This window comes from Nanorana parkeri, unplaced genomic scaffold, assembly GCF_000935625.1.
Source record: "Nanorana parkeri isolate BGI_ZX_2015 unplaced genomic scaffold, ASM93562v1 scaffold122, whole genome shotgun sequence".
Lineage (NCBI taxonomy): Eukaryota > Metazoa > Chordata > Amphibia > Anura > Dicroglossidae > Nanorana > Nanorana parkeri.
In genome coordinates this window covers 1702421-1728090 of record NW_017306390.1, presented here as the reverse complement: position 1 = coordinate 1728090, position 25670 = coordinate 1702421, and the positions used below count along the sequence as shown (strand labels likewise).

The 25670-nt window shown below is 40.2% G+C and overlaps 1 protein-coding gene across 1 annotated transcript in view; it reads right to left on the bottom strand.

Annotated features, from left to right (window-relative positions):
* LOC108784649 (G-protein coupled receptor 1-like) overlaps window positions 1-25670 on the bottom strand; it is a 401418-nt gene that overhangs the window by 348315 nt on the left and 27433 nt on the right. The window contains exon 3 of the mRNA XM_018553518.1: window positions 21418-21472. Within this exon, the coding sequence (XP_018409020.1) occupies window positions 21418-21472 (55 nt within the window). The remainder of the gene's footprint in view (window positions 1-21417; window positions 21473-25670) is intronic.

Genomic DNA, 25670 nt, shown 5'->3' with positions numbered 1-25670 from the left:
AAAGGTGCAACAGATTCCTTCATCTACACTTAACTGTGTGGATGGAGTAATCTCCACCTGGGCCAATCTGTTGCACTTTTTCCATCTGACCACAGAAAATCTGCAGATAATTGTAATGTGTATGGGCACCTTTAAAGGTACGTTTACACCAGATGCAGTCCGTTCTGGTCTGATTCTGGCCGGAACGCACTGCATCGCATTGCAGCCGACTCACTTAATTGGATACCTCCAATTATGGATTGCAGCAAAGTCCAGTTGCAGGGGCTCCTGGTGAGATTATATTTAAGGCAGAGTCCAATCCGGCTTGAGAAGACGCAATGCTGGAGCTGCAGCAGATGAATGCACTTCTTGAGGAGAACATCTGTAATGCGTCACCTATAAAGTAAAGCAGACCTGTCTATCCTATCTCTTGGCCCCTGTTCTAATTCTAGGCTATCAATGCAACCGGGCATCTAACTGTCTAAGCAGCCATCGGATGCCTAACCTACCTCTACTCTATAATGATTACTGTTCCCTAAGCTAACACTAGCTAAGGAATTCCAAACCAAAAAGGGCACTGCTCCTTTAAATAAAAAACTGCAAGTGTGCACTGCAACAACAGAAGATTCACCTGATAAGACCTAGTCAGGTGAATTTAACTCTTATACAGCTGAGAAATCACAATTTTCTTGCAGTATGCAAATAGCTCAATGATACTGAATCAGAGATACCTCTGACAGGGATCTCAGGATTCTCACACAGGAGTCATGACAACATAATAGAAAGTGAAAGTACACAGTGCAGGTTTGAATGAACTCAGCACAGAATCAGCATGCAGTATTTCTCAGTTCCACAACATATGGCATGAGGGCACACACTGCATATTACCTCATGAAAAGCCCATATATCTCTTACTGTGGGGTTTCCTAACCTTTTAGCAGGGACAGGAAGCATATTCTATGAAAAGGAAGAGTTCTGTTTGTAACAGAACTCTATGGTAGTGGCTGACATTAATGTAAACAAAACCACAGAAGGTGTATAAAAGGACAGTTCCCTACACATTCATGAATGAACAGGAAGTGATGTAAATCACAGCCTGTTCATTCATAACTGGGGGACACATTGTAAATAACTGGGGACACATAGTACTAACACTAGAGTGACCAGAGGATCACTCCAGTGTTTGCTCTGCACACTGAGGACCGGTAAATATCACTGATATGTACTGATCCTCCGTTCGGCCACACACAGAGCCGCTGTCATCCGCAAACTGACAGGATGATAGCAGCTCCGTGTTTCTCACCGCTCGGCCATCCTCACATTGTGGCTTCTCCCAGCCAGCAGCCGCTCGCTCCTACGCCCCCCTGGTGATTTTTCTTCGGTTCCCTGCTGCCACAGACCCTACAAGTGGGGGACAGCAGTGGGGATCCATGGAGTCTCTCATCCCTGCCTTGAGCAGCTCCAGGCAGGGATGAGAGACTCCGGATAATGCCAGGTCCGTACGGCATACGGCCTTGGCCAGCCGGGAACACTTTTATTCCTCCGTTTGCCGTACGTCCTTGGCAGGGAAAGGGTTAAAAGGGAGTACCCCAATGCAAATAAGCCCCCCTGCCTGCAGACCCCCACAACCAACGCCCTTGGGCTTGTGGATTGCTCGGATTAAGGGTCTGGTTGGGAATTTTAGGGGGGACCCCACTTTTTCCCCCTATTTTTTGGGTGGGGTTCCTCATAATTCCTACCAGACCTAAAGGGCCTGGTATGACTTTGGGGGGGACCCTGGACATTTTTTTTTTTTAACTTGGAGTCCCTCCTAACATTCCTACCAGACCTAAAAGGTCTGCTACAGTTTGGGAAGGGGACCCCAGGCTTGTATTTTTTTTAATTTTATTAACTTGTAATTTTTTATTCTGCTCGCTACCTCAGCTATTCACTCACTACCGTTCGGCCCCCATGAGAATAGGGCAAACGGCAGTGAGTGAACTGCCAGAAGTTCAGCTCAGCCGATCCAGATATTGGATGAAAATGTGAAGCAATGCTTTGCTGGTCAATGCATATTTGTTTGATCTGGATTCATTACTGAAAAAAAACCTTGAAAGTGTAATACTACTATAAAGCAGGTAAATTGCAAAGCAGACATTCAATGCCTTTTTTAAAAGGAAAGTAAATAAATTTAAAAACAATTATGAAAAGTACAAAAAAAGAAATATAGAGATCGCTATCATTCACATCCTGGCAAAGAGTGGTCACTAAGAAGAATTTTACTACTAACCACAATTGCCATGTTTGTTCATATTTATGTTGGGTGTCATTCAAGTTACTCATTAGTTTGTCATTTATTCCAATCCAGTTAAGCTTTAGTTTAACCATTTTTTCTATTTAAAAGAAACATGCTGAGAGAAATATGGAGGCTGTCTCTGCTGACCTTGCCTTCTGAAAACGCTAGTTTCCTGGCTGCCATGCTTATCTAATCAATAAAAATACAAAGCGCTAAAAGGTACTAGATAATGTGATAAAGGATCGATCTCCTCATCCCTGAGATACAGCCAGCGCCATAGGGGAGAAAGCCAAGTGTTCGTCTGCCGGGACCCGTAGAGAATACGTTTGCGCTCAAGTCCAACTACGCTATTACTCACTAAGAGCTCTTTTGACCAACTTCTATTTGGTGAGTACCCATCCGAGAGGGGCAGTTCGGATCAAGTGTAAATACACTGCTATCTTTGTTTGCATACGGTGTTCACTGTTCACTGAACTTTCTTCATAGGGAACACTTTCTGATGCTTTACAAGACTTTTATATGACTTCATCTGACATTTTGATTGGTTTTTATGTTTTATACATATTACAGCATTGGTTTATGTATTGGTTTATTAGTCACATGTAACACTTATTAATAGGCTCCAGGCCGACTCGCCTGAAAACCTATTTTTCACCCTTTATACACATTATCTAGTACCTTTAGCGCTTTGTATTTTTATTGATTACCGTAGGGATTTTTTTAATCCCCATTTCAGAGCTGCTCTGGGTTGAATAGATTTATTCACTATTTTTCAATTTTTTATTTATGTATTTATTTATTCATTCCTTCTTTACTACCTCTCTCCAGAAGCGCAGACTATCTATTTACATGCTTATCTAATGGCTATAATATTTCTTGAGTCACTGACCTGGGAACAGATATGTAAACTGGAATTAAGGGCATCTATGGTCAAAAACTACAAATAAATATGTACTTCTATATTGCATTGCCATAAGTTCTATCTCACTCCTAATAACCATATTGATATAGAAGTTTGTAAACGTACTTATTGAAGATGCCCATAGGATGTACTGTCTCAATACACTCTAACTAAGCCAGCTGTCTGTACTACAACTCAACATCTGAACAATGTTACATTATCATTGCTTGCTGGACGCAATGGATGACGGTATATGTAGTCTTGAGATTGCATCACATCAAGCAGCAGGGAAAGAGATGCAAAGCACAATGGGAATTCAGTACGTTGTTGAAAGTAATGAACAGATGGAAGGCAGCACTCACTACATAAAAGGGATTTTTTTAGGTAAGCTTTGATTGAATTATCAAAAACAACTATAGCATGTATTCAGATTACAATACTGATGTTTTAACAGGATAGTACATTGCTTGGCCATAAAAAGCCACCACCTGGATTAGCTAAATAGGCAAGAGCCTTCCACTGGATAGTCGAGGTTCAGCAAGGCTATGTTACGTCCCCAAAAAATAAAAGGTTAGCTGTCTAACTCAATATACTGAATGACCAGGTTTTCCCATCAATTGATTTTTTCTTCCCTGATGGTACATTGGGCATATTGCAAGATGACAATGCCAGGATTCATCAGACTGAAATTGAGACAGAGTGGTTAAGGGAGCATGAGACTTTTTTTTACACATGGTTTGGCCACCACAAAGTGCAGACCTTAACCCCATTTTTGGGATGTGCTAGAGAAGACTTTACTCAACGGTCCGTCTCTCCCATCATCACTACAAGAACTTGGTGAAAAATTAATGCAGCTCTGGATGTAAATAAACGTTGTGACAGTGCATACACTTATCAAAATGAAACTAACAAATGCATGCCGTAATCAAAGTTAACGGCAGTCCAACGAAATATTAGAGTGCGTGACTTTTTTTGAGGCCAGACAGTGTATATGCTGGGACTTTATAACTCCTTTAAGAAATACTAAGGAATTCTAACTTCAGTCTCACTTCACTCTCTGCATGCATGTTCAAGCATAGTGACTCAAAAAGTACCAAAAAGTCAAAGGATCAGCATGACTGCCAGGCACTTACCATTTTAAGAAAGAGGTAGGCATTGGCAGCCTCCTAATCTATTTTGGTACAGATTTCCTTTGTGAAGGTCTCAGGTAGAATTGTAAATTTGCTTATTGACTGCTTTCTGTGCAATAAGAATTAGGCAAATGTTTAAACTGATTATATTTAGTAATTTCAGCAGCTCAAGTACATAGATGTGTCTGCAGACAAGATGCCAAACAGTGGGAGAAAATGTAATAAAAAACTGTGATGCTTTTTTCTACTGACCTCAGGGGCAGAAGGAGACAAAATTAAAGTAAGACAAAGGCAACAGCAAATGACAAATTTCCTCTTGTGTCTTTCAACTGATGCTGCCTATTTGGCACAAGGCATTAGCAGAATATTCTTAAGTGATAATTCCATTAAAGAGATGCAGAATTTCTCACCAGCTGTGTGCAATTAGGCACTGCCAGCAGGCTCCTTTATATGATTCTGAAGGGCTTTGCTGTGCGCTAGGATTATGACAAGGGCTATAAAGAATAAAGTGTGCATTTAGAAATTTCAAATCACAAAATAAAAGGGTCACTGGAGCCATTTTTATTCTTGCGTTATCAAATGATCGGATTTTTATATGGACTGTCTGCAAAGGAACAGAACAATAAAACTTTACTTCTAGTGGGCAGCCGTGAAAGGTGAAAAAAACTGCTAAGGGGTACGGTTTTTTGATGGAAGAAACTTTGTAAGTCTATTTTGCCAAAAATCGATTTCCCTATTTGCAATAATGTGTGTGTGTGTGTGTGTGTGTGTTTATGGGGAATTGGACGGTGAAACTATAAACGTGGTGGTAACAAATGGTTTTATATATTTTTTTGCATAGATTATTCAATATTTGTTCCAATGTTTGGATTATATAGAACAAGATTTCTCAACCTTTTTTCAGTCATGGTACCCTTTAAAAGTATGCAAAATCTCCAGGCATCCCAGTCTAAAATGTTCAAAACATAAAAGTAAAAAATTATATGTTATTACAGTACCATTACATTAAGCAGTGCCTTCAGGGGGACAGCAGTTGGTGAAGTATGGTACTGGAGTGCTCCCTGTCACTGCGCTGGCCGGAGGGAGTCCCCTGTCATCCCCTTAATACAGTATGTCCCTGCAGGCTGATACCATCACTCCTGCTCTTCAAGTTGCCCCTCACATGCTACCCCCAAACTAGGTCTTATTTTCGGGGCAGGTCTTATATTACAGGAATCTTGGAAAATAGTGCTAGGTCTTACTTTCGGGGTAGGTCTTATTTTCAGGGAAACAGGGTAGCAGCCAAACTCACAATAGCGAGACATTGGAAGGGTACACAGGCAGTTAACCCATCAGAAACAATACAGATACTACAACTACACTGCGCATACGAACGAGCGGTTGAGAGCCGCAATGACTCCATAGCGAGCTTCCAAAGGAAATGGCAACCCTGGTATCTGTGGTCTCAGAAAAAACACACCTACCCCATTAATCCTAAAGAGAGCGATACATGGAATTTTCAGATAATATCTGGGTAGCACCTCTCAGGACCTCACAATAGAACATATCACATACTCTCATGTTACAGTGCATGCACCATTACCCGTTCATTGGGTTGGTGATTTGGTCCTGTTAGGACCCTCTGTGTTGTTTACTTTATTTTCCTTTTTTTTTTCCTTTATCCTGTCTTGTATAATTGAAAATTGCCTCAATAAAAATCTATTGAAATTAAAAATTATATGTGGTCACTCCATAATCTATACCAGACCCTTATCCGAGATAGGAAATTAGGGTAATTTGTTTCCATGGTGCTGACGTCCTGCCTGCACCATGGAAAGGCATGATGCTGCGCGAAAATATTGAGGCACCCCTGGGGAATCCAGAAGGCACCCGAGGGTGCAATTACACTAAGGTTGAGAACGGCTGATATAGAAGTTTTATCATTGGATGTTTTTAAAAGCATGCACATTTGTGTAAGCGCATGCACATTTGTGTTGTAATTAACCACAGCTGATTATGTATAACCCTATTAGGTGGGGGGGAGTTTATGCGAGATAAATAGTGGTTGAGAAATTGTAAGAGACACCCGATGACTAAGGCCTTGTTCACACCAAATGCAGAGCAGATCCGCTCAGGTTTCTGCACACGCAGTGCAGTGGGTTGTGCCGCATTTTTGATGCGTTCCGGGACGTTTTTGGTAAACATGGGCTTTCATGATGCGTTTGCAGATCCAGAACAGGTAAAATAGGGCCTTCTGCAGTTTTTTCACCTGCTCTGGACCTGCACGCTGCGATGTGAACTGAATACAATTCGAATACATTGGACGCAGTTTTGATCCGGTCTGCAACTGCTCTGCTCTGCACCTGCTCCGTGCTTGGTGTGAACAAGGCCTAAGTGCCTGTGTGCGTGAGACACATCAGTGTCATTGTTTATTCTTTAATAAAAGCATTACACAAGCAAAGGGTTTGGGCATAGCTGGTATGCAGTCAGTCATTCACTTTTTCATGCATAGTGGCGGTCAACGTATGAGCTAGACGAGCACTTAGCTATAACGGGCAAACATGGACTAACCTGGAGTGACACAGTGCTTTTCTCACTTTGCAAAGGAATTTGCACCTTGCAGGGGAAGTTTCCCTTAGCTTAGTGAATGTGGTGAAAATTCACTTTGCAAAGAATACGCAATCCTATGTGAGGAATTTTTTTTTTTTTAACTGTATTTTTCCTGCACATGATTGGATGATGGTAATCAGAAGAGCATCACCTCATTTCACTAAGCTAAGTGAAAATTACCTTACAAAATCCAAATTTTCTAGCATGCTTGTTACCCAACGGTCATTCTGCTACTTTGACTTCAATGCTAAGTCATGACAGGAAGTAAACCCTTCACTAAGCTAAAGGAAAATTAATTTGCAACCTAAGCCTATTTGACTTTATTAAATCAACCCCTATACCTCAAGGTTGATTTACTAAAGGCAAATATGCTGTTCACTTTGCAAGGGAATTTTTCCCTTAGCTTTGTGAAAGTGCTGTAGTTCCGGTCATGACTTAGCATTGAAATCAAAGTAGCAGAATGACAGTCAGGTAACAAGTATTCTCAAAGGAGAGTTTAGAAATTGTACTTCCTGTTATAATGGGGTTACAACTGTATCCGCTATAGCGCAGTGGGGCTATCCCCACACTGCAAGGGTCAAGAACTTGTATTTTGTCTTGGTACTAAATAAAAGTTTTACTCCCCTGACCTTTGGATCTGGCTTGTTCTTAGACTGGCCCTACGTTGCCTCTCTCCCCCTGGGTTGCAGTGGTGTAAGGTCCCATAAATTATCACATTCTATACACGGTGTATAGACATACATTTCAATGCAACTGCGTGGGAGGAGACAGGCTGGAGGGAGCGCTGTGACAGCTGGCCACCTCGGAGCTTTGGGTGAGTATAACTTTTTTTTATTTTTTAACCTAGACAATGTCCTCATTTAAAGTGCATGTATAGCCTTGTTTTATAGTTTTGATAGAGTAGGTAAGAGAGGTGGAATAACTAATTAGAAGTATGGAAATACGCTGGGCAAAAACGTGTTGGTTTTTTTTTCTCCTGCATGCAGTTTTGACACTTTGCAAAGTTTGGTCAATTTACTAGTCTGTACAGCATAAAATTATTTTAACTGCTTTTGTAGTTTTATCTCACAATAATTTTCACCTCAGAACATTCACATATCTAAATAAATAGGTGTGCAATCTTTTTTTTCTAAGAAAGTTGTTTAACTATTGCTAGATTCATAAACTGTTATTCCTGCTCATGAATCATCAGTTGGAATTTAGTCAAATTTAAAAGGCGAGAGAACCTGGGAGAGAACCTGGGAAATATTGTATATCAATTTACTGCCAAAAATTATAGTATAATGATTATGCAGTAAACTCAACTGAACTACTGTATGTGTGAAACCTTAGTGAATTGTAAACACTGTTTTTTTATTACACAGATAGGGGAAGGGGGAATCCCTGCGGGGAGCGGTGACTGACAGTCACCACTCTCTGCAAGGAGAGGATTTGAAACTCGGCAATCGGCGGTATGTGTTCGCTGAGCTCTCGATCAGCGAACACACAGTCGCTGATCAGTCGGGTTTAAAATTGTAAACAGAGTCGCTGCCGGAAGTCTCTTTAAATGGGCCCGATGCCAGAGACGTTCTATGTACATCACTGGTCGTGAAGGGGTTAAAGGTCAGGGACCCCAGTGGTCTTGTACACTGAAATATTTTGGTCCCACAGTCTGCATTCATACATCACAGTCAAGCCAGTCACTCTTCTACTAGGAATACAAATTTCTGGCACAAGTCTCTTCCTGGGATTCCTGTTCTTGTTCATTATGCAAAAAACATACGTTGCAGTGCAGCGGTATGCAAAACACCAATCTCATAATATGTTTAAGCAAACAGATGATTTGAACGTAGAGCAAAAAAACCCCCCTTGGAATAAGTTTCCTGAACTAGGCAGCTTAATTATGTTCCATTTCGGGGTTGCTGAACCGCTGTACATTTAAAGATGTAAAGTGCATCACCATTTAGAGAGATCATTTTCTCCTACTAAACCGTGCAAATCATGAGCAAAAAAAAACAACAACAAAAAAACGGTTGATTGATCTCCTTAAAGCCTGCCATGCTCATTAAGCACCTCAGCATAGCTGTGGATAGTACAACCACGGGATAATGGCATTCACTGAGACTGATTATTAGCCCTGATTACTTTACCAGAACCTACTGATCAGAGAAAGCATAGAAAAAAATACTTCGCTTGTTTTCCGCTGTGTTCCTTTACTTCCCGCTGACGATTGTTATTGTTGTGGAAAATGCCAACAAAACTATCCCTTACGTTAAAGCACATCCATTAGCAGCAAAAGCTTTAAATACAAACCAAAACATAAATGTAACATATCCAGACCATGACACTGGTTTTCCTTGTTTATGCTCTTTTTGCTGATATAATTTGATTGCAACTATGGTCAACAAAACCACAGGAATTACTGGAGCCAAGATAGTCTAATGCATAGGAGTTCTCGGAAAATGTATTTGCACTGAACACATCATAATGTCCCAGAATATTATAGAAGCAGTGTCTATGCTCTCTAAATAGGACATAGGGACCACCATATCCTGGGGAACCAGAGTTGTAGAAACACAGTGGTGTTTTTGATGCAATTGCAGATGTTATTATGATAAAAAACCAAGTAAGGCCCTTTTATATGGGCCCCATCCCTTGTGATGCATGGATCCCCTGCTGATCGGAGCAGAATGGAACAGATGTTACTTTTAGAGGAAAAAAGTTGTATGGATGCGGATGTAAAGCAGAGATGTGTCCGTCAACATTAGAACTCTGTTCTTGTTTCAGGGGTATTTGGATGTAAACAGACTCATGTCTGTTTAGATCCACCTGTCCATACTGTACATTAACATTGGCCTGAATCACTGACAGGCGGATCTGATCAGATCACCCATGTGAAAAGGGGCCTAATATGCTTGTTCAGCCTAAGAAGATTTCCCAGGGGCTGGCAAAATGGTTTACTTTTTAACACCAAATTTGGGCCTGGAATAGAGGTTGTTATTGTCTTGGCTGCATTCTGTGCTATTAAACTCTGTTTAGGTAGCATCCATTTCTGCTCTGGCTCTTTCCATGAGTCTTATAATCTGGCAATGTGGTTGCCATTGACTGTAGTGACACATCTATGTGTCACCTGTGGTAGGCATGTCCTTCCCCAAACAGCGGAAACTAAGTACCAATGCATGTTTGCCAGGAACCCACACCAAGAGGAATAGGTTTTGTTGTGCAACACTTGCAGTTCCCAGCCCTCAGGTTTTGCCCATCTGGATATGGAAATTAATTGGCAGCTTAAGAAAAGTATCAAATCAACAAGTAAGATTGCAATCCATAAACAGACAGAGGTCAAGCAGTAAGAAATCATAAAATAATATACCTAAATCCTACCAAGGACTGCCGGCAATTTAGGGACTGAGCAAAATGAGTACTACCTGTCTGGTAACATTAAAGTTACAAGTTCTCTAATTCAGCCAGCAGATATTTTACATGTACAAACAGTACAACATAAGGATGCTGGAGTGGAAGGACCCATATGTATGGATGACCAGCGACTGTCTGTAGGGGGTGAGAGGACGTTTTTCTGGATATTCCAACTCAGGTAACATGGTAATGATTCTGGTATGCTAACATTGCATTGTTTCCAGTTCTAGTAATATTTCTCTGAATCTAATTATATTTCACAACTAGTTGCATGGCATTTTAAAGCAGTTACAAGTAAATGAGAAAAGTTAATGTCTTGGTTGGGCTTTGGATCCATTTCCTTACGTTTATGGCTTGAGCGCATAGGTATCTGATACAAGCAAAATTCTCCTCTTGGAAAGCATGCTTTAAGGCACATTCAGGATAATCTTGGTTGCATCTGAACTAAAGTCGTGTTCCATCTGACATTTCCCCGTTTGATTTTTATAAGGTCATTGTGGTTGAAGCACATAAAATTCATTTTGCAAATGCATGCTTTCCACTTGCCATCCATTCCCACTGACAGCAAAACAAGAAAAAAAACAAAAAAAAAAAAACTTACATGTAATGTGAATGAATAATGCAGAAAACAGCCAGAAAAAAAAGTGAGCCAGTGGAATATAATTGCTACAGAGAACCCAATCTACAATACCTTGTAACATTCAATTTTAACTACTGACTACAAGATCCTTTGCAAAACCAAAATTCATATGTACAGAATCCACTGGAAACTGTTGGCAAGGTCTGTTCTAAATATTATTATTACATAGTATTTATATAGCGCCAACAGTTTGCGCAGCGCTTTACAATATAAGGAAGACATTACATTGGTTGCCATTGACTGTAGTGACACATCTATGTGTCACCTGTGGTAGGCATGTCCTTCCCCAAACAGCGGAAACTAAGTACCAATGCATGTTTGCCAGGAACCCACACCAAGAGGAATAGGTTTTGTTGTGCAACACTTGCAGTTCCCAGCCCTCAGGTTTTGCCCATCTGGATATGGAAATTAATTGGCAGCTTAAGAAAAGTATCAAATCAACAAGTAAGATTGCAATCCATAAACAGACAGAGGTCAAGCAGTAAGAAATCATAAAATAATATACCTAAATCCTACCAAGGACTGCCGGCAATTTAGGGACTGAGCAAAATGAGTACTACCTGTCTGGTAACATTAAAGTTACAAGTTCTCTAATTCAGCCAGCAGATATTTTACATGTACAAACAGTACAACATAAGGATGCTGGAGTGGAAGGACCCATATGTATGGATGACCAGCGACTGTCTGTAGGGGGTGAGAGGACGTTTTTCTGGATATTCCAACTCAGGTAACATGGTAATGATTCTGGTATGCTAACATTGCATTGTTTCCAGTTCTAGTAATATTTCTCTGAATCTAATTATATTTCACAACTAGTTGCATGGCATTTTAAAGCAGTTACAAGTAAATGAGAAAAGTTAATGTCTTGGTTGGGCTTTGGATCCATTTCCTTACGTTTATGGCTTGAGCGCATAGGTATCTGATACAAGCAAAATTCTCCTCTTGGAAAGCATGCTTTAAGGCACATTCAGGATAATCTTGGTTGCATCTGAACTAAAGTCGTGTTCCATCTGACATTTCCCCGTTTGATTTTTATAAGGTCATTGTGGTTGAAGCACATAAAATTCATTTTGCAAATGCATGCTTTCCACTTGCCATCCATTCCCACTGACAGCAAAACAAGAAAAAAAACAAAAAAAAAAAAACTTACATGTAATGTGAATGAATAATGCAGAAAACAGCCAGAAAAAAAAGTGAGCCAGTGGAATATAATTGCTACAGAGAACCCAATCTACAATACCTTGTAACATTCAATTTTAACTACTGACTACAAGATCCTTTGCAAAACCAAAATTCATATGTACAGAATCCACTGGAAACTGTTGGCAAGGTCTGTTCTAAATATTATTATTACATAGTATTTATATAGCGCCAACAGTTTGCGCAGCGCTTTACAATATAAGGAAGACATTACAGTTACAATACAATTCAAGACAAGATGGTAAGGAGGGCCCGGATAGATTCTATTGGCCAAAGTACTGAGATTGTTTCCTACAAAATGGGACTATTGCATGGTTTGGCTTTCAGTAAAAGCACAGCAACTTGTTAGTATGTTTTTTTTTACATTGTGGGGAGTCAACACAGCCAACTGGTAATGAACGCAAAACACATGCGTATAGTACCCATAGTGGAAATACAAAATCAGGACCCCAGTGCTGCAAGGCAACTGTTATAAGCACTGAACTATCAAGCTACTATGAAAAAGCTTTAATCCATCTTAGCAAAATGTCATGCTAATAACATCATCATAAAGCGAATCCATCATATAGATAATTACAAAGTATTGGATAATAGATGGCTAAGCAGCCATTTTAGTGATACTGGCAAAGGTTATGTTGACCTGCTAATTCCCTGGAACAGTGACAGAGCGAAAGTTCAATTAATTATTAAGCTGTCTGGTTGGATCTGAATCAAAATTTCAAGATGAATTATGTAACTTTTGCAACACTTGAACAATGACCAAAATGAATGCGGAAATCAGACAGCCAGCTTACATCAGCATTACCCTTGGACATGCTTAAAGTGGTACTAAATGCTAGGCATTTTTACATTAATGTATTCTCTGCATTATGGTAAAAACTCAGCAGTACCTTTCTTTGACCCCCTGTCCCCAAACAGTTACCTACAGTCTCATGTCGCCACCACCGGGTCTGTGAAGATCTTCACTGTGCTCAGAGTGTCCGGCTTGTGCAAGAGGGCACTTAAGGCTGTGGAGCGATGAGGAAGCAGAAGCTTCGCTTGCTAAGCTTTGTGTGTGTCTATGGACGTACACAGATAGGCTCATGTCCTGGCTGGAAACTCACATGCACGTGTGTCTCCTTAGCAGCTAGCTAAAAGGTGATACCCTAACACAGGAAGGTAGGGACAGCAGACTGGGGACTGGCCAGAGGAGAAGGAAAGACAATTTTAAAGAAAAACCATAGTAGGCAGTTGCTTTATGTGGCTTCTTAAAACCTATGATATAGCACATTCCTAATAGCAGGCTACTTTACCCATAGAATAATCAACTGATGGCAATGAAAAACTTCAGCTGATCAAATGCACACCTACTTATGTTAGTGACTACAAAGTGTGAAATTGCAGATCCACACATTGGATTTTCATCAATTCAAGTGATCCACTGGAATTTGAAATACATTGGTCATATATGGGCTAGATCATGTCTGACTAAATGTGTGATTTGGAATGATGCCAACACATAATGTAATATATGCATATTAAAATAAGTCAGATCATCTTGTGCTAGAATCTGATTATTCAGTGTTAAAGCTGATCTCCAGGCAAAGAGCTAAATACTCATGAGAAGGATATATATCTATATCTATAGATATATATAACATACATACATACATACATAGTATATATTTGAACTGTTTTACTTCTGTTCATCCAGTTGGCCAGGGCTGGAAACCTGATTTTCTTTGCTGCAGTTAAGTAACACTTACAGGTCTTGTCCTTCTCCCAGCCTCTAACTGGACAGTGAAAAGAGAAGCAGCCGACTGATAAGCTCATCTCTTAGTAACTTCGCTCTATCCTCCTTTCATTGATTGATTGTACTGCTTCTCACTCTCCCTGTCTGAGTTCTGCTGTCCAGGGATTGCAAGTCAGGTACTTTTACTGCTTGAATAAAAAAAATGTAATTATGTATTAAATCACACAAAAAATGAAATTAAAAAAAAGGGACAACAGGAATTGAATATTATGAAGACACAGTGACACGGGAAATGGTAGCAGAAGCAGAAACAGAGGGGACAGAAGGCTCACAGGGTGGCCCACTGTTGCAACCACTTATGTATTGCAATGCAGCTATGGCACATCTATTTAGTTGATTGTCACAATGCAGCCCCTATGTTACAGAAAAAAATGACCAAGGTTGTAAACATCACAGGATATAGAATATGAAGAAGATAATCATGTAAGCAACATTTGCATAGGCCAGACCAAGTACTAAGCCTCAGTAGTGGGAGCTCTGATCTTCACATTACATTTTATATGATAACCAGGTGCTGATGAATTTAAACAGAATTCAGTCACAAGTCAGTCCAATTTTAGGAGTTACTAGTTATTTTTAAAAAGCAAGGTGAAAAAATATTTCCATTGATAAAAACATATGGCTGTATGATGTTGATGTTCACTGGCTATCTAGCTGCTGTGAATTGCCTCCAGATTATGGAAATGTATGTTCAATCAACTAAAAAAATGCAGGCATGTCATCATTCATTTTTCCTATCTCTGTGCTATTTTTTACTGCACTGTCATTACTGTGCCTGTATGAAACTGTAATATAGATTAGATGACCCTTATCACTTAGTCCTGATGGAGAAATAGCAGTCTCACAGACAGGTCAGGTGCAAGATGTCTGGTTTGGACCCAGTGAACCTTCGTACAGTTGATAAGAATATAGAACTTTGTTCTTTGGCAAAGCTTTTATGTTACTAAATGTAAGTGACATACTCAGACAGTGCTGAAACATCTACCCAACATTACAAAAATTACTGGAAAAATGCTGATTACACCAATCAAAAAAAGGATATAAATATGATTCCCAGTGTTAGAAAAGAGGCTCCATGTTTCACATATTTGCCAACTTTGGATAGTTTATCCACTAACACATGCTACATTATGATGATTTAAGGTGACAGAGTCACATTTTACTTTCAGCATGCATTATCTAACGCAAATATCATTGATATACATGTTAAAAAACATTAGATTTAAAAATATCTGTATGTATATACAGTATCTGTGCCTTGATAAAGTGCCTAGCAACAAGTGAAGCCGGCTTCCTAGCTAATAGTGTCAGACATGCAATAAATAGCACCATTTAACTTGCTCCTAGTGTGAAGCCATACAAGTACCTCAACCACTGTGAGTCTATAGTTATATTTTATATATTGAAAGGGGCAGCTGTGTTAGTCTTATTTAGAAATATTAGCAATATGCGATTACACTCACTGAAGGTCTCACCTCCAGAGAAAATCTGTTGAGAGAACTATGGAAGCTGCTGACATCTTTCTGAATATGCTATTTCTCTGGCTGTCAAACTATTCAAGTGGCTTCAGTACTTTCTTAGTCACTAAACTGGGACAAGTAAGCAGATCAGAAGTTCTGACTTCACAGGCTACATTCTTGTTCCACATAGTTGATTTAGAATGTATTGAAGTCACAGGGTCAACCTGACTTCCGGACAAATAGCATTTTTAGCAGGAATTCCACAGTGGCGACCCCTGCATTTCTGTCAGCCCAGGCTTCCTTTACATTAGTTTTGTTTAATCCATGATGTATTGGTCTCTTTGTACCAAGGCCATCTGACACATTAAGATCTTCTGTTGGCACTAATTAAATGAATCACCCAACATCTTCCCTGATTTATCTATGATACCAGCACTAGGATTTTCTTTCAGAATTTTGTGCTACAAGACCCTGATGCAAGACCATAAAAAAGGTCACTGGAAGAAGATGCAGAACATGGACTGATGATGGACCGGACATGGTAAAGAGGAGTCAGAGTAGGAGCTGATAGGCGCTTGCATACTGTATCCACTGTATATAGCATAAATCCCTTCAATATTTAGATATCTTCAAACAAAACAGTTTGCAAACAGTATATTCTGGACCACCGAATATTGGTAGTATTTTATCTTGGTAGCTTGTGAGATCCACATCAATTCTCTCCTTCACAGCTTTTTATTAGGTTGTCATTCACTGAAAGTATTCTATTATGTTGTGAAATGGGAGAAAGACACGGAGACGACTATTGATGACTTCCAATAAACATAATTGCTATTCAAACAGATTAAAAAATACTTCTTAGATGGTACTTAGTCACATCCAGTGAATATTCTTCTGCAGCGGCAACAAACCTGGTACATACTTTTATATATTGTGGTCTTAGACTGTTGCTAATAGATTAAGACAAATAGTACAGGTAGTTTGGACCACAGAGTGTCCAGAAATTACAGTGTCTGTCAGAATGAAGTCTTTCAGCAACCACATCTCAGGAATCTCCGAGACACCCTGTGACCAAGTACGAGAAGCGGTTAAAGGAAGTCGATGAGATTTCCCTCTATCAAGCACTGTGATCTCAGGTCTAAATAGGTAGCAGGTAGCTATGCAACAATGACTACATATACAGTAAATATGTTTGTATGTATGGATAGGAAATCTTTTCCTTAGCATGCTCTGCTTTTCTGAGTATAGCAGTTTTTGGATAGTTGATTCAATGACCCATGGTTTTTCAATTTTAAAAAAGAAACTGAATGATGGAGATTATTTACAATGAGTATCACAGTGTTTGGTGGACCCACTCTGTCACCAGAGACAACAACCAACTAAAGCTGGCCATACATTGCTAGAAATGTGAAGGGTGGGTGGCCCTTTCGGGCCCACCCAATCTGACCAAGTCTATTTTTCAATTGACTTTTGTCAAAGAATCTGGGTATTCAATAAGATACAGTATCTGTTCAGGTTCCACTGGCTGCTGAATAGAATAGACGGCAGCCAGCCTGGGAAATATCTTTATCCATGCGGTTTATGGTGGATGAGAAATGTTACTGATTTCTCTTGTTCAGCCTACAGGGCATGATAAGATATTCAGAAGCCAGAGTTAGGCAGACCTAAACCCAGAGCATGAGCAAATAGACTAACCTGTTGATCAGGCAAAGGCTGAATGCCCAACAGTCTTTTTAAGCTTTGTTTGTTTAGGATAGATGTGTTGCAGAGCCTTGACCTACAATGCTGAGTAAACCCCCATTCACACATGAACAATCAATCAATCAGACATTTCCTGAAGCACAACAACGCTCAACATAGAGCTTGCCATTATATTTAATGGTGCCCTTCACACCTGAGCGTCGTGCTGCTGCTTGCCACACAAAAAAAGTACATGCGCAGAATTGCACATCATTGATTTCAATGCGAGTGCCTGAAAATTCCCATAACAAGCATTTTAGTGCATTTTTCCTCCCCCTAGCAACCCCAAGCACAAATTAAGCTAGATAAATCAGCTCTGTGTATATATTGTATACATTGTATACAGTATATGCTTTTAACCAGTGGTTTGTTATACACAGCTAATAGAACAGGTTAATATAATGGATATCCTAGATCAGGGGTAGGCAACCTTGGCTCTCCAGGTGTGCTGAAACTACAAATCCCCTAAGGTATTGCAAGCCACAGGCATGACTCCCAGAGGCAGAAGCTTGATGGGATTTGTAGTTTCAGCACAGCTGGAGAGCCAAGGTTGCCTACCCCGGTCCTAGAAATACGAAAAAAAAGAAAAAGCAAAAATGATGAAACAATGCACTATGAAACATTTTCCTCCAAACTTAAATAGGGAAAACTCCTAAAATAATTTGTTTTATGTTACAGTGTAAGGCAAGTGAAAAACGTGGGAGCAGATTGCTTGTTCTGTTCATGACACTCCACCACCATTATAACCTTAGCTATCTTTGAAGTCACACAGAACAAGAAAGGTTACTGTATAAAATATAACAAACCATGATTGAATATTTCAGGAGAATAACCATTAGTAAGGCACTTTGAACCTAACTTTGTGGTCAATAGAACGTATATGCACATTCTAGGCAGCTTCAAGTAAGTTTTTGTACAGGTAGTGAGAGTTCACATAGCAGGTAGGTTTCAAACTGGTCAGTTGAGCATTATTGTGCTTTCAGCTTTAGAAAAGTATAATCAGCAGTCCCATCATTCAATAACTTCAGTAACACAAACATAAATGCTAACCTGTCCAGCTCTAACTACACAATCAAATTAGTTTCTAGCAGGAAAATACACCCTGTGCCTAGATTCCCCCGCAGCTGCCACCACACAGTGTCCTTCTGCAGATTACATGCTCTGAGTTGCGCAAGGTTAACAGGATTTTAGAGGGACATGTGAAGGAAGCTGCCTCCTATATTAAGAATAGCAATGGAATAACTGCCCTTGATTACTCCAGTCTTTCAGACATACATGGTGCTATATATGAAATAAAAACAGAACAGTTATGTGGCATACATTTCCAATTGTATGGAAGTCAAGACACCTACATTAAGGTGTGATGGTATAGTGTAATCACTGCTCAAATTTATGGCAGCCCTCATGTTATGCTACATATTGTACTGCATAGCACTTAATAAATTGATAACAAGCTTACCTGGAAGTTTACTCACTAAATTTTCTTAAAGATGCAGCAACAGGCAAGATAAGTTTGATCTTAATGTGTTGTTATGTATTTCAATGTGGGAGCAGCTTTGTCTTGAAGCTAGGATGTGTCTTTTCATATATTCTCAGGTATTGTACATTGAGATCCGTGTTTTTTAAAACCTTAGAAGCGGCTTTCTTTTGCTGGCATGACTGAGAACTGGGGAACATTTGTACTTGTCTAGTCTAAATAGCTTAGTTGTGTATATATATATATATCTATCAGGGATGCACCGATAGCAGTTTTTCCGTATTGAGTACCAATATTTTTTTTTTCCGGTACTCACCGATTACGGATACCGGCATCTGTGGACCCGGATTAATCAGGCTTGTGAAGCTGGTGTTCTTTCGCAAGAACACCGGCTTCACTTCTTTCACAATACAGCAAGGCAGCCTGGCTTCCTGACCAATCGAGGAATCGAGCAGCTGGTCATGATGTGCCACCTGGCTTCCTGATTGGCTAGGAAGCTGGCTTCACTTGTTGCTAGGCAGCCTGCTTCCTGACCAATCAGTAATCCGGGAGGCGGGTCATGATGTGCTGCCCGACTTCCTGATTAGCTAGAAAGCCAGCTTCACTTGTTGCTAGGCAGCCTGGCTTCCTGACCAATCAGGAGGACGGTAGGAGGGTCATGACTTGCAGCTCAGCCTTAAAACCAGAACTTCTGGTCAGAGGGAGATTTTCCTCTGACCTGCAGTGTTGCGAGGGAGCATGGAGCCGGCTTCCCGGCCAATTAGGAAGCCAGGTGGCGGGTTATGACCTGCCTCCCAGCTTCCTTATTGGTCAGGAAGCCGGCTTCTTAGCCAATAAGGAAGCTGGGAGGCAGGCCATAACCCACCACCCAGCTTCCTGATTGACCGTGAAGCCAGCTCCATGCACCCTCATGGCACTGCAGGTCAGAAGGAGATCTCCCTCTGACAGGAAGTTCCGGAATCGGGGGTATGTGTCAGAGCATTTGGGCGTACGAGTACTCGCCCAAATACTCTGTATCGGCACTGATACTAGTATTGCTGCATCCCTAATATACAGTATATATTGTGACAGAGCCCAAGGCAGGGTAATAGAGAGCGTCTATATTTCTTCAACAGTGCTCCACTCCGCAGTTTGCGTGTAGCACAGTAGGTAGAGAAGCCAGTCCAGAGTTTCTGTCTGGCCCAGCCAGTTCCTCACCTGTACCTAACAAGCAGCACTAGTTATTTGGAGAGATAGCTGCAGAGTGGAGAGACCAGCAAAAGTAGGATACTGCAACACTGATTTCTGTAGATTGAGAGGACTTCTCAAAAAGGACAAAAAAACTTCATTTGAAAAGTCTGTGCACCCAATTGCTTTGATTTCCTTGGGAACAAGTGACATTATCACATTTAAGTTGTGCCTTTTAAAAAAAAAAAAACTCAGTGGAGCAAGGACTTTTGTTTGGTTATGTTTATTTTGCCTGTTGTGCCAGACCTATTAATAAAAAGGCAAAGGACTTTATTTTGAAGCTATTGCATTGTTGTGTGGTGTTTCCTACTTTAAAGACTGTGTGGCTTAAGATCCCAGGTCACACACACACACACACACACACACACTTGTATGCTGGCCAGTCTAATTACTATGTACTTGGTGACAGCGCCGTTGCTACTTAGTATTATTACTATGACCCACCCACCCCATGGTGCACTTTACCTATATAAGAACACAATACAACTTTACCTCACTACCATTCAGATGCCCTGCTGCTGCTTTGCATCTATCACTCCCCTGTCACTAATACTATCCCACTTTAACCTTTTCCATACCTCTCTCTTTGCATACTACCACCCCTTTCATTCCTACTCCTCATTCATTCTATTGCCTTCTACTTCCTCTGCACAGACAAGGGGTAAGGAAGGTCACACTCTCCGTTAAACATTAAAACATATCTGAAAATATGCATATGGAGAACTAGGTCTCTGCAAGACTTTACCCTGTACAAAGCTGCCCTGATAAAATATAACTCCTCCCTCCGTGCTGCCAAACAAACTTATTTTGTCACTCTCATTAACACACTCTCATCCAGACCTCGTCAACTCTTTTCTACCTTCAAGTCTCTACTATGTCCTCCACCACCACCACCACCCACTAATTCACTCACTTCCCAGGACATTGCCATTCATTTCAAAAACAAAATAGATACCATTCGAGATCAGATCGCCACTGTCCAATCAACTGCTCCTTTTATTATAGTACCTGATCCTCCATCTCACTTGTTACTTTCCTCTTTTGACCCTGTCACCACAGAGGAGGTTACTAAGCTTCTCTCTGACACCCACCTCAGCACTTGCCCCCTGGACCCTGTTCCCTCAAAATTACTTCAGTCACCCTCTTGCTGTATCCTAGACTCTCTTACCCACATTTTCAATCTTTCCCTCTCTACTGGAATCTTTCCTACCCCACTCAAACATGCACTAGTCACCCCAATACCCAAAAAACCTTCACTGGACCCTACCAACCTCAATAATTATCTCTTAAGCCCTCAGGGGCAGGGCCCTCCTTACCATCTAGTCTTAAATTGTATTGTAACTGTTATGTCTTCCTTATATTGTAAAGCGCTGCGCAAACTGTTGGCGCTATATAAATACTATGTAATAATAATAATAATAATAATGTGTATATGCAGGATGCTTACGGGTAAAAGAGTAAGACTAATGTAGGACACATTTGTGAGGCATATAATTAAAATCAAAATATTGATTTTGCATGGAGTTTTACTTTAAAGTGCAGAAGTCACATTTTCTCTGGTCATCTGAATGATAACTATTCCAAGCTAAAGACAAGATTTCATTACATTCTTACCTGCCCCAGGGAGTTGTATTTTCTAAACAACCAGATGAGTACAAGCATACAAAAACTGTAAGAAACAAATATATAGGAGTTAGAATTCAATGTTTACAACTCTAAAGTCTACATCCTGGTGAGAGAAAGTAACAAAGCAATACAACTATTTGTACTGAATTGTAAATTAATACTACACTTAAAAATCATAATATAACACTAACGGAGCAGTATATTTTCATACAATCAGTTTTAGAGTAGAAGAAGAAACAAATCCCTATATTCTACCAGATGTATACCATCGATAACGGCATTTATTTATGGTCAAAAACTAAAAATAAATATGTATTTCTATATTGAATTTTCATAAGTTCTGTCCTACTCTTTAGGGAAGCCTTTCCCACCTCAAACTAACAACTCAATGATCACGTTCTCAAACAACTCATCCCCACACAGCTACCTCCTCATGTATCACTTTCCCCTCCCTTTTAGATTATAAGACCTCACGGGCAGGGCCCTCCTTACCATCTTGTCTTGAATTGTATTGTGATTGTAATGTCTTCCTTATACTGTAAAAGCGCTGCGCAAACTGTTGGCGCTATATAAATCCTGTATAATAATATTAACCATATTGATCTAGAAGTTTGTAAACCTACTTATTAATGATGCCCAATACAATCCTGTAAAGATGCACTTCATGTGAGTGTCACCACTCAGAGCCTTCCTTCTGTACTACAACTCAACATCTGAACTTCCAACAATATAACACCATCATTGCTTGCTGGAAGCAATACATGATGGGATATGTAGTCTTGAGAAATTGAGATTTCATCACATCAGGCCATAGGGAAAGAGATGCAAAGCACAATGGGAATCCAGGAAGTTGTTGACGTGATGGGCAGGTGGAGGGCAGCACTCACTACATGAAAGGGATTTTTTTCAAGTGAGCTTTGATTGCATCATCAAAACCAACTCTACACCCATCAGCCATAACATTATAACCACAGACAGGTGAAGAGAATAACATTCCCCTGCTTTCTCTCCTCATTGCACAGGCCCCATAAGCTCTTAGCTGCTCTGAGGTCTGGCAAGGCAGGGACATCCGCTGGCCTTTCACCCAGAAGCCGCCGGTACACTTCCAGCTTTAAAGACGGCCGCCGGGCAGCCGCCGATTGGCAGACATCTTTATAACACAGGAATGATTGGCAGGCCCGCATCGCATCATTCCTGTGTCATAAAAATGGCAGACGATCGACGGCTGCGCGGCGGCCATTTTTAAAGTTCTTAGAACTATGAGGTGAGTGGAAATCACTCATGTTATAGTTCTCCTTTAAATACAAACAGTACTTAGCAAATCTGCTCTAGCTAAAGCTACATAAATTCATGAAAATTGAACTGAAAAAATGCCAAAGGGAAAATCTTGGCATTTTACTATAAACACAAATTAACTTTATCGCAGTTCACCAGTTATAGAGGCAGATTTGCTTCTGGGTTTACTCAGAGCTCACATACAAACATTTCTGTGCACTTTTAGTACTCAGCTATACCAAACCATAGTACAGCAGCCATGGACTTGATGTGTAGAGGTTAGATGGATCTTTTTTTTTTTAAATTAGTCATAGAAAATCTATTCATCAATTTCTGTATTAGTTTCTGAGCACACTTCTTGTCTTACCAAGTCTACTTCAAAGATAAAACAAAAACTATTGGCAGCAAACTAGTGAGATAAGAATGCAAATACTGTAGCAGTTCACTCAATTTACCTAAAAGGAAAAGCATAGTGTGCTCCTATTAAGAGTTTTTTTAAATTGTTAATGCAGTGTTTTAGGTATTTTATATCACTTTTACATTTCACGTAATTACATAATTGCTCCCATACATTGATACTGTATTAAATATAGAAACGTATAGATTAACCACACAAGAGAACTTTCACTGGCTGAGTACAAATACTCAAGTCTCTACCACAATTAATAAGAGACAACAGCCACAGTGTGCATTATTTTCAGTGAGTAAGGTGACTTGCATTGTCACAAGCAGCAGTGAAGCATAACCTTAAAGCAGCACTGCAAAAGCAGGAAGCATAGCCTGCATATGTAATGAGCATATATAGCTTTCCCCATGTAGATATACAGTTAGAAATTATACATAGAAAAGGTTTTAAACTTTTGTTGTTGAGCTCAAATCGTTGTACACATGTATAGAATAAGGATGAGCTCACGTTAACCAAGCTACTCCAAACCCTGAAGAAGCTCTTACCAAACACACAAGGAGCACAGAAGGAGCTCTTCCAGAACATGGAAGGAGCCCTTCCCAGACACAGAAAGAGCTCCTCCCAAACACGGAAGGAAGCGCCTTCCGTGTCAGCCAATCGGCTGCAAGTGGGAAATTCCCCGCCCATGGTTTGACATAAGCAAATGGACAGGGTGCAGTAGCATCACTGACCTTATATGGCTACATGGCTAGATTAGGCAAATTACATTTACCTAATATGGCTATATGGCCATATAAGGTAAATGACATCAGCACAAGCATCCCACTACTTTGCTTATGGTCAGCTGCAGGGTGGGGAATGCCCAAGCCACAGCTGATTGGGCAGGAGGCTCATGTAGCTTCCATGTTTGGATGAACTTATTTTCGGATTCGGTTTGGTCTCAACCTGAGCTCATCCTTCGTATAGAAGTACATGAGTATAACACAGTAACAACGAGTACGAGGAATTAAATGGATACAGATATAAAACATTACAAAATAAACACCTAAAACCAGTGACAGTCTCTTTTTGTAAAGGGTATGCTCTAAACTCAGGAGGTAAACATTAAAAATGCATTCAAGTACCTTAACTATTAACAAAAATGTATCTTATTTGTGTATTACTCAGCTATAGATCCTCAAATCATCTCTGAATTCAGCTGAAACTGTTCTTTCTGGAGTGTGGCTACTTTTGTTCCCCAAGCTACCTGTGTGTGTTGTAAAGTAGTCACCACTCCAAGCTCGCTCCCATGATGGACTACAATCACAATACAAATTGGTAAACTAAACGTGAGATTGTAGTCCATTACAGGAATGAGCTAAGAGTGGTGGCTACTTTACAACACACACAGGGACCATGAGGAACAAAGTAGCCACCTTCCAGAAGGAAGGACAGTGTCAGCACCAATTCAGAGATGATTTGAGAATCTACATCTGAGTGATACACAAATAAGTAACATTTTTTTTTAGGGCTGGTAATTATGAAAATGTTCGTGTTTGATTAATTAAAAAAAGTTTTTATCGATTCATTATAATGCACATACAGATCCAACTACATTGGCCTATACACATGCAGCACAGCAATGAAGTAATAAAATGAACTAGGACCACACTAATCCAGCACGTTATTAACCTCACGTGCACCACTCAATATGGCAGCCGCTTGAGTGGGGCAACTCAGAATAATAACGTGCTGGATTACAAATGTATTTACATAGTAAAACAGCAAAATGTGATTTAAACATAAGTATTAGGGAGTGATCGAGTGGAGAGGATGCCAGAGGAACATATGGGGCGCCCAGGGAGAGGAGAAGCTGAGGAAGTCGGTGAGTTTATGATGATAACAATGAATCTAGGTAAAATGTTCAAATAGAGACTAGTTGACTGTATCATTGTCTCCTTGGATAAGTTAGGTGGCGACCAAGCGGTAGATGTTCCTTAGGGGAAAGCACCCTAAGATATAGAGAAGGATGGAGGGCAAGACAGTATAGCAAAGAAAAAGGGGGGAGGGGAGGGAGAGCGAGTAGGCGCCAAGATGGGCCACTTGCTCTTGCCCGTGCCACCCTAGAACACTCCTCTATTAAATACAATGATGGAGATACCACGCAGTATAAACCCTACCGCGGGGTCGCACTACAAAATGTACCTTAGGATAGGATATGCAATATTCAATAGATTCAGCAGGATTATGTATATGCAAAGTTGTTGGAAAAAGAAAAATGGAAAACTGTTGATGATGCCATGCAAAACATGTTGTAAACACTCCTTGAAATTGTCAACACAATAAAATGTTTTTTGAAAAAAAAAAACATAAGTATTAGCTTAATATTTGAAGTAGCAGCACCTGTCCATTCCATTTCATGTAAGGACCTGATTGCAACATAATATAAGTAAATTTCAATGGGCACATTTCTGGGAGTGAGATGGGGGTTAATGGAGAGCCACATAGTGCATATATATATAGGTTTAAGATAAGACAGAAGCTTGGTGCTTCTTGGGCAAATTCACCGGCCCAAGTGGCT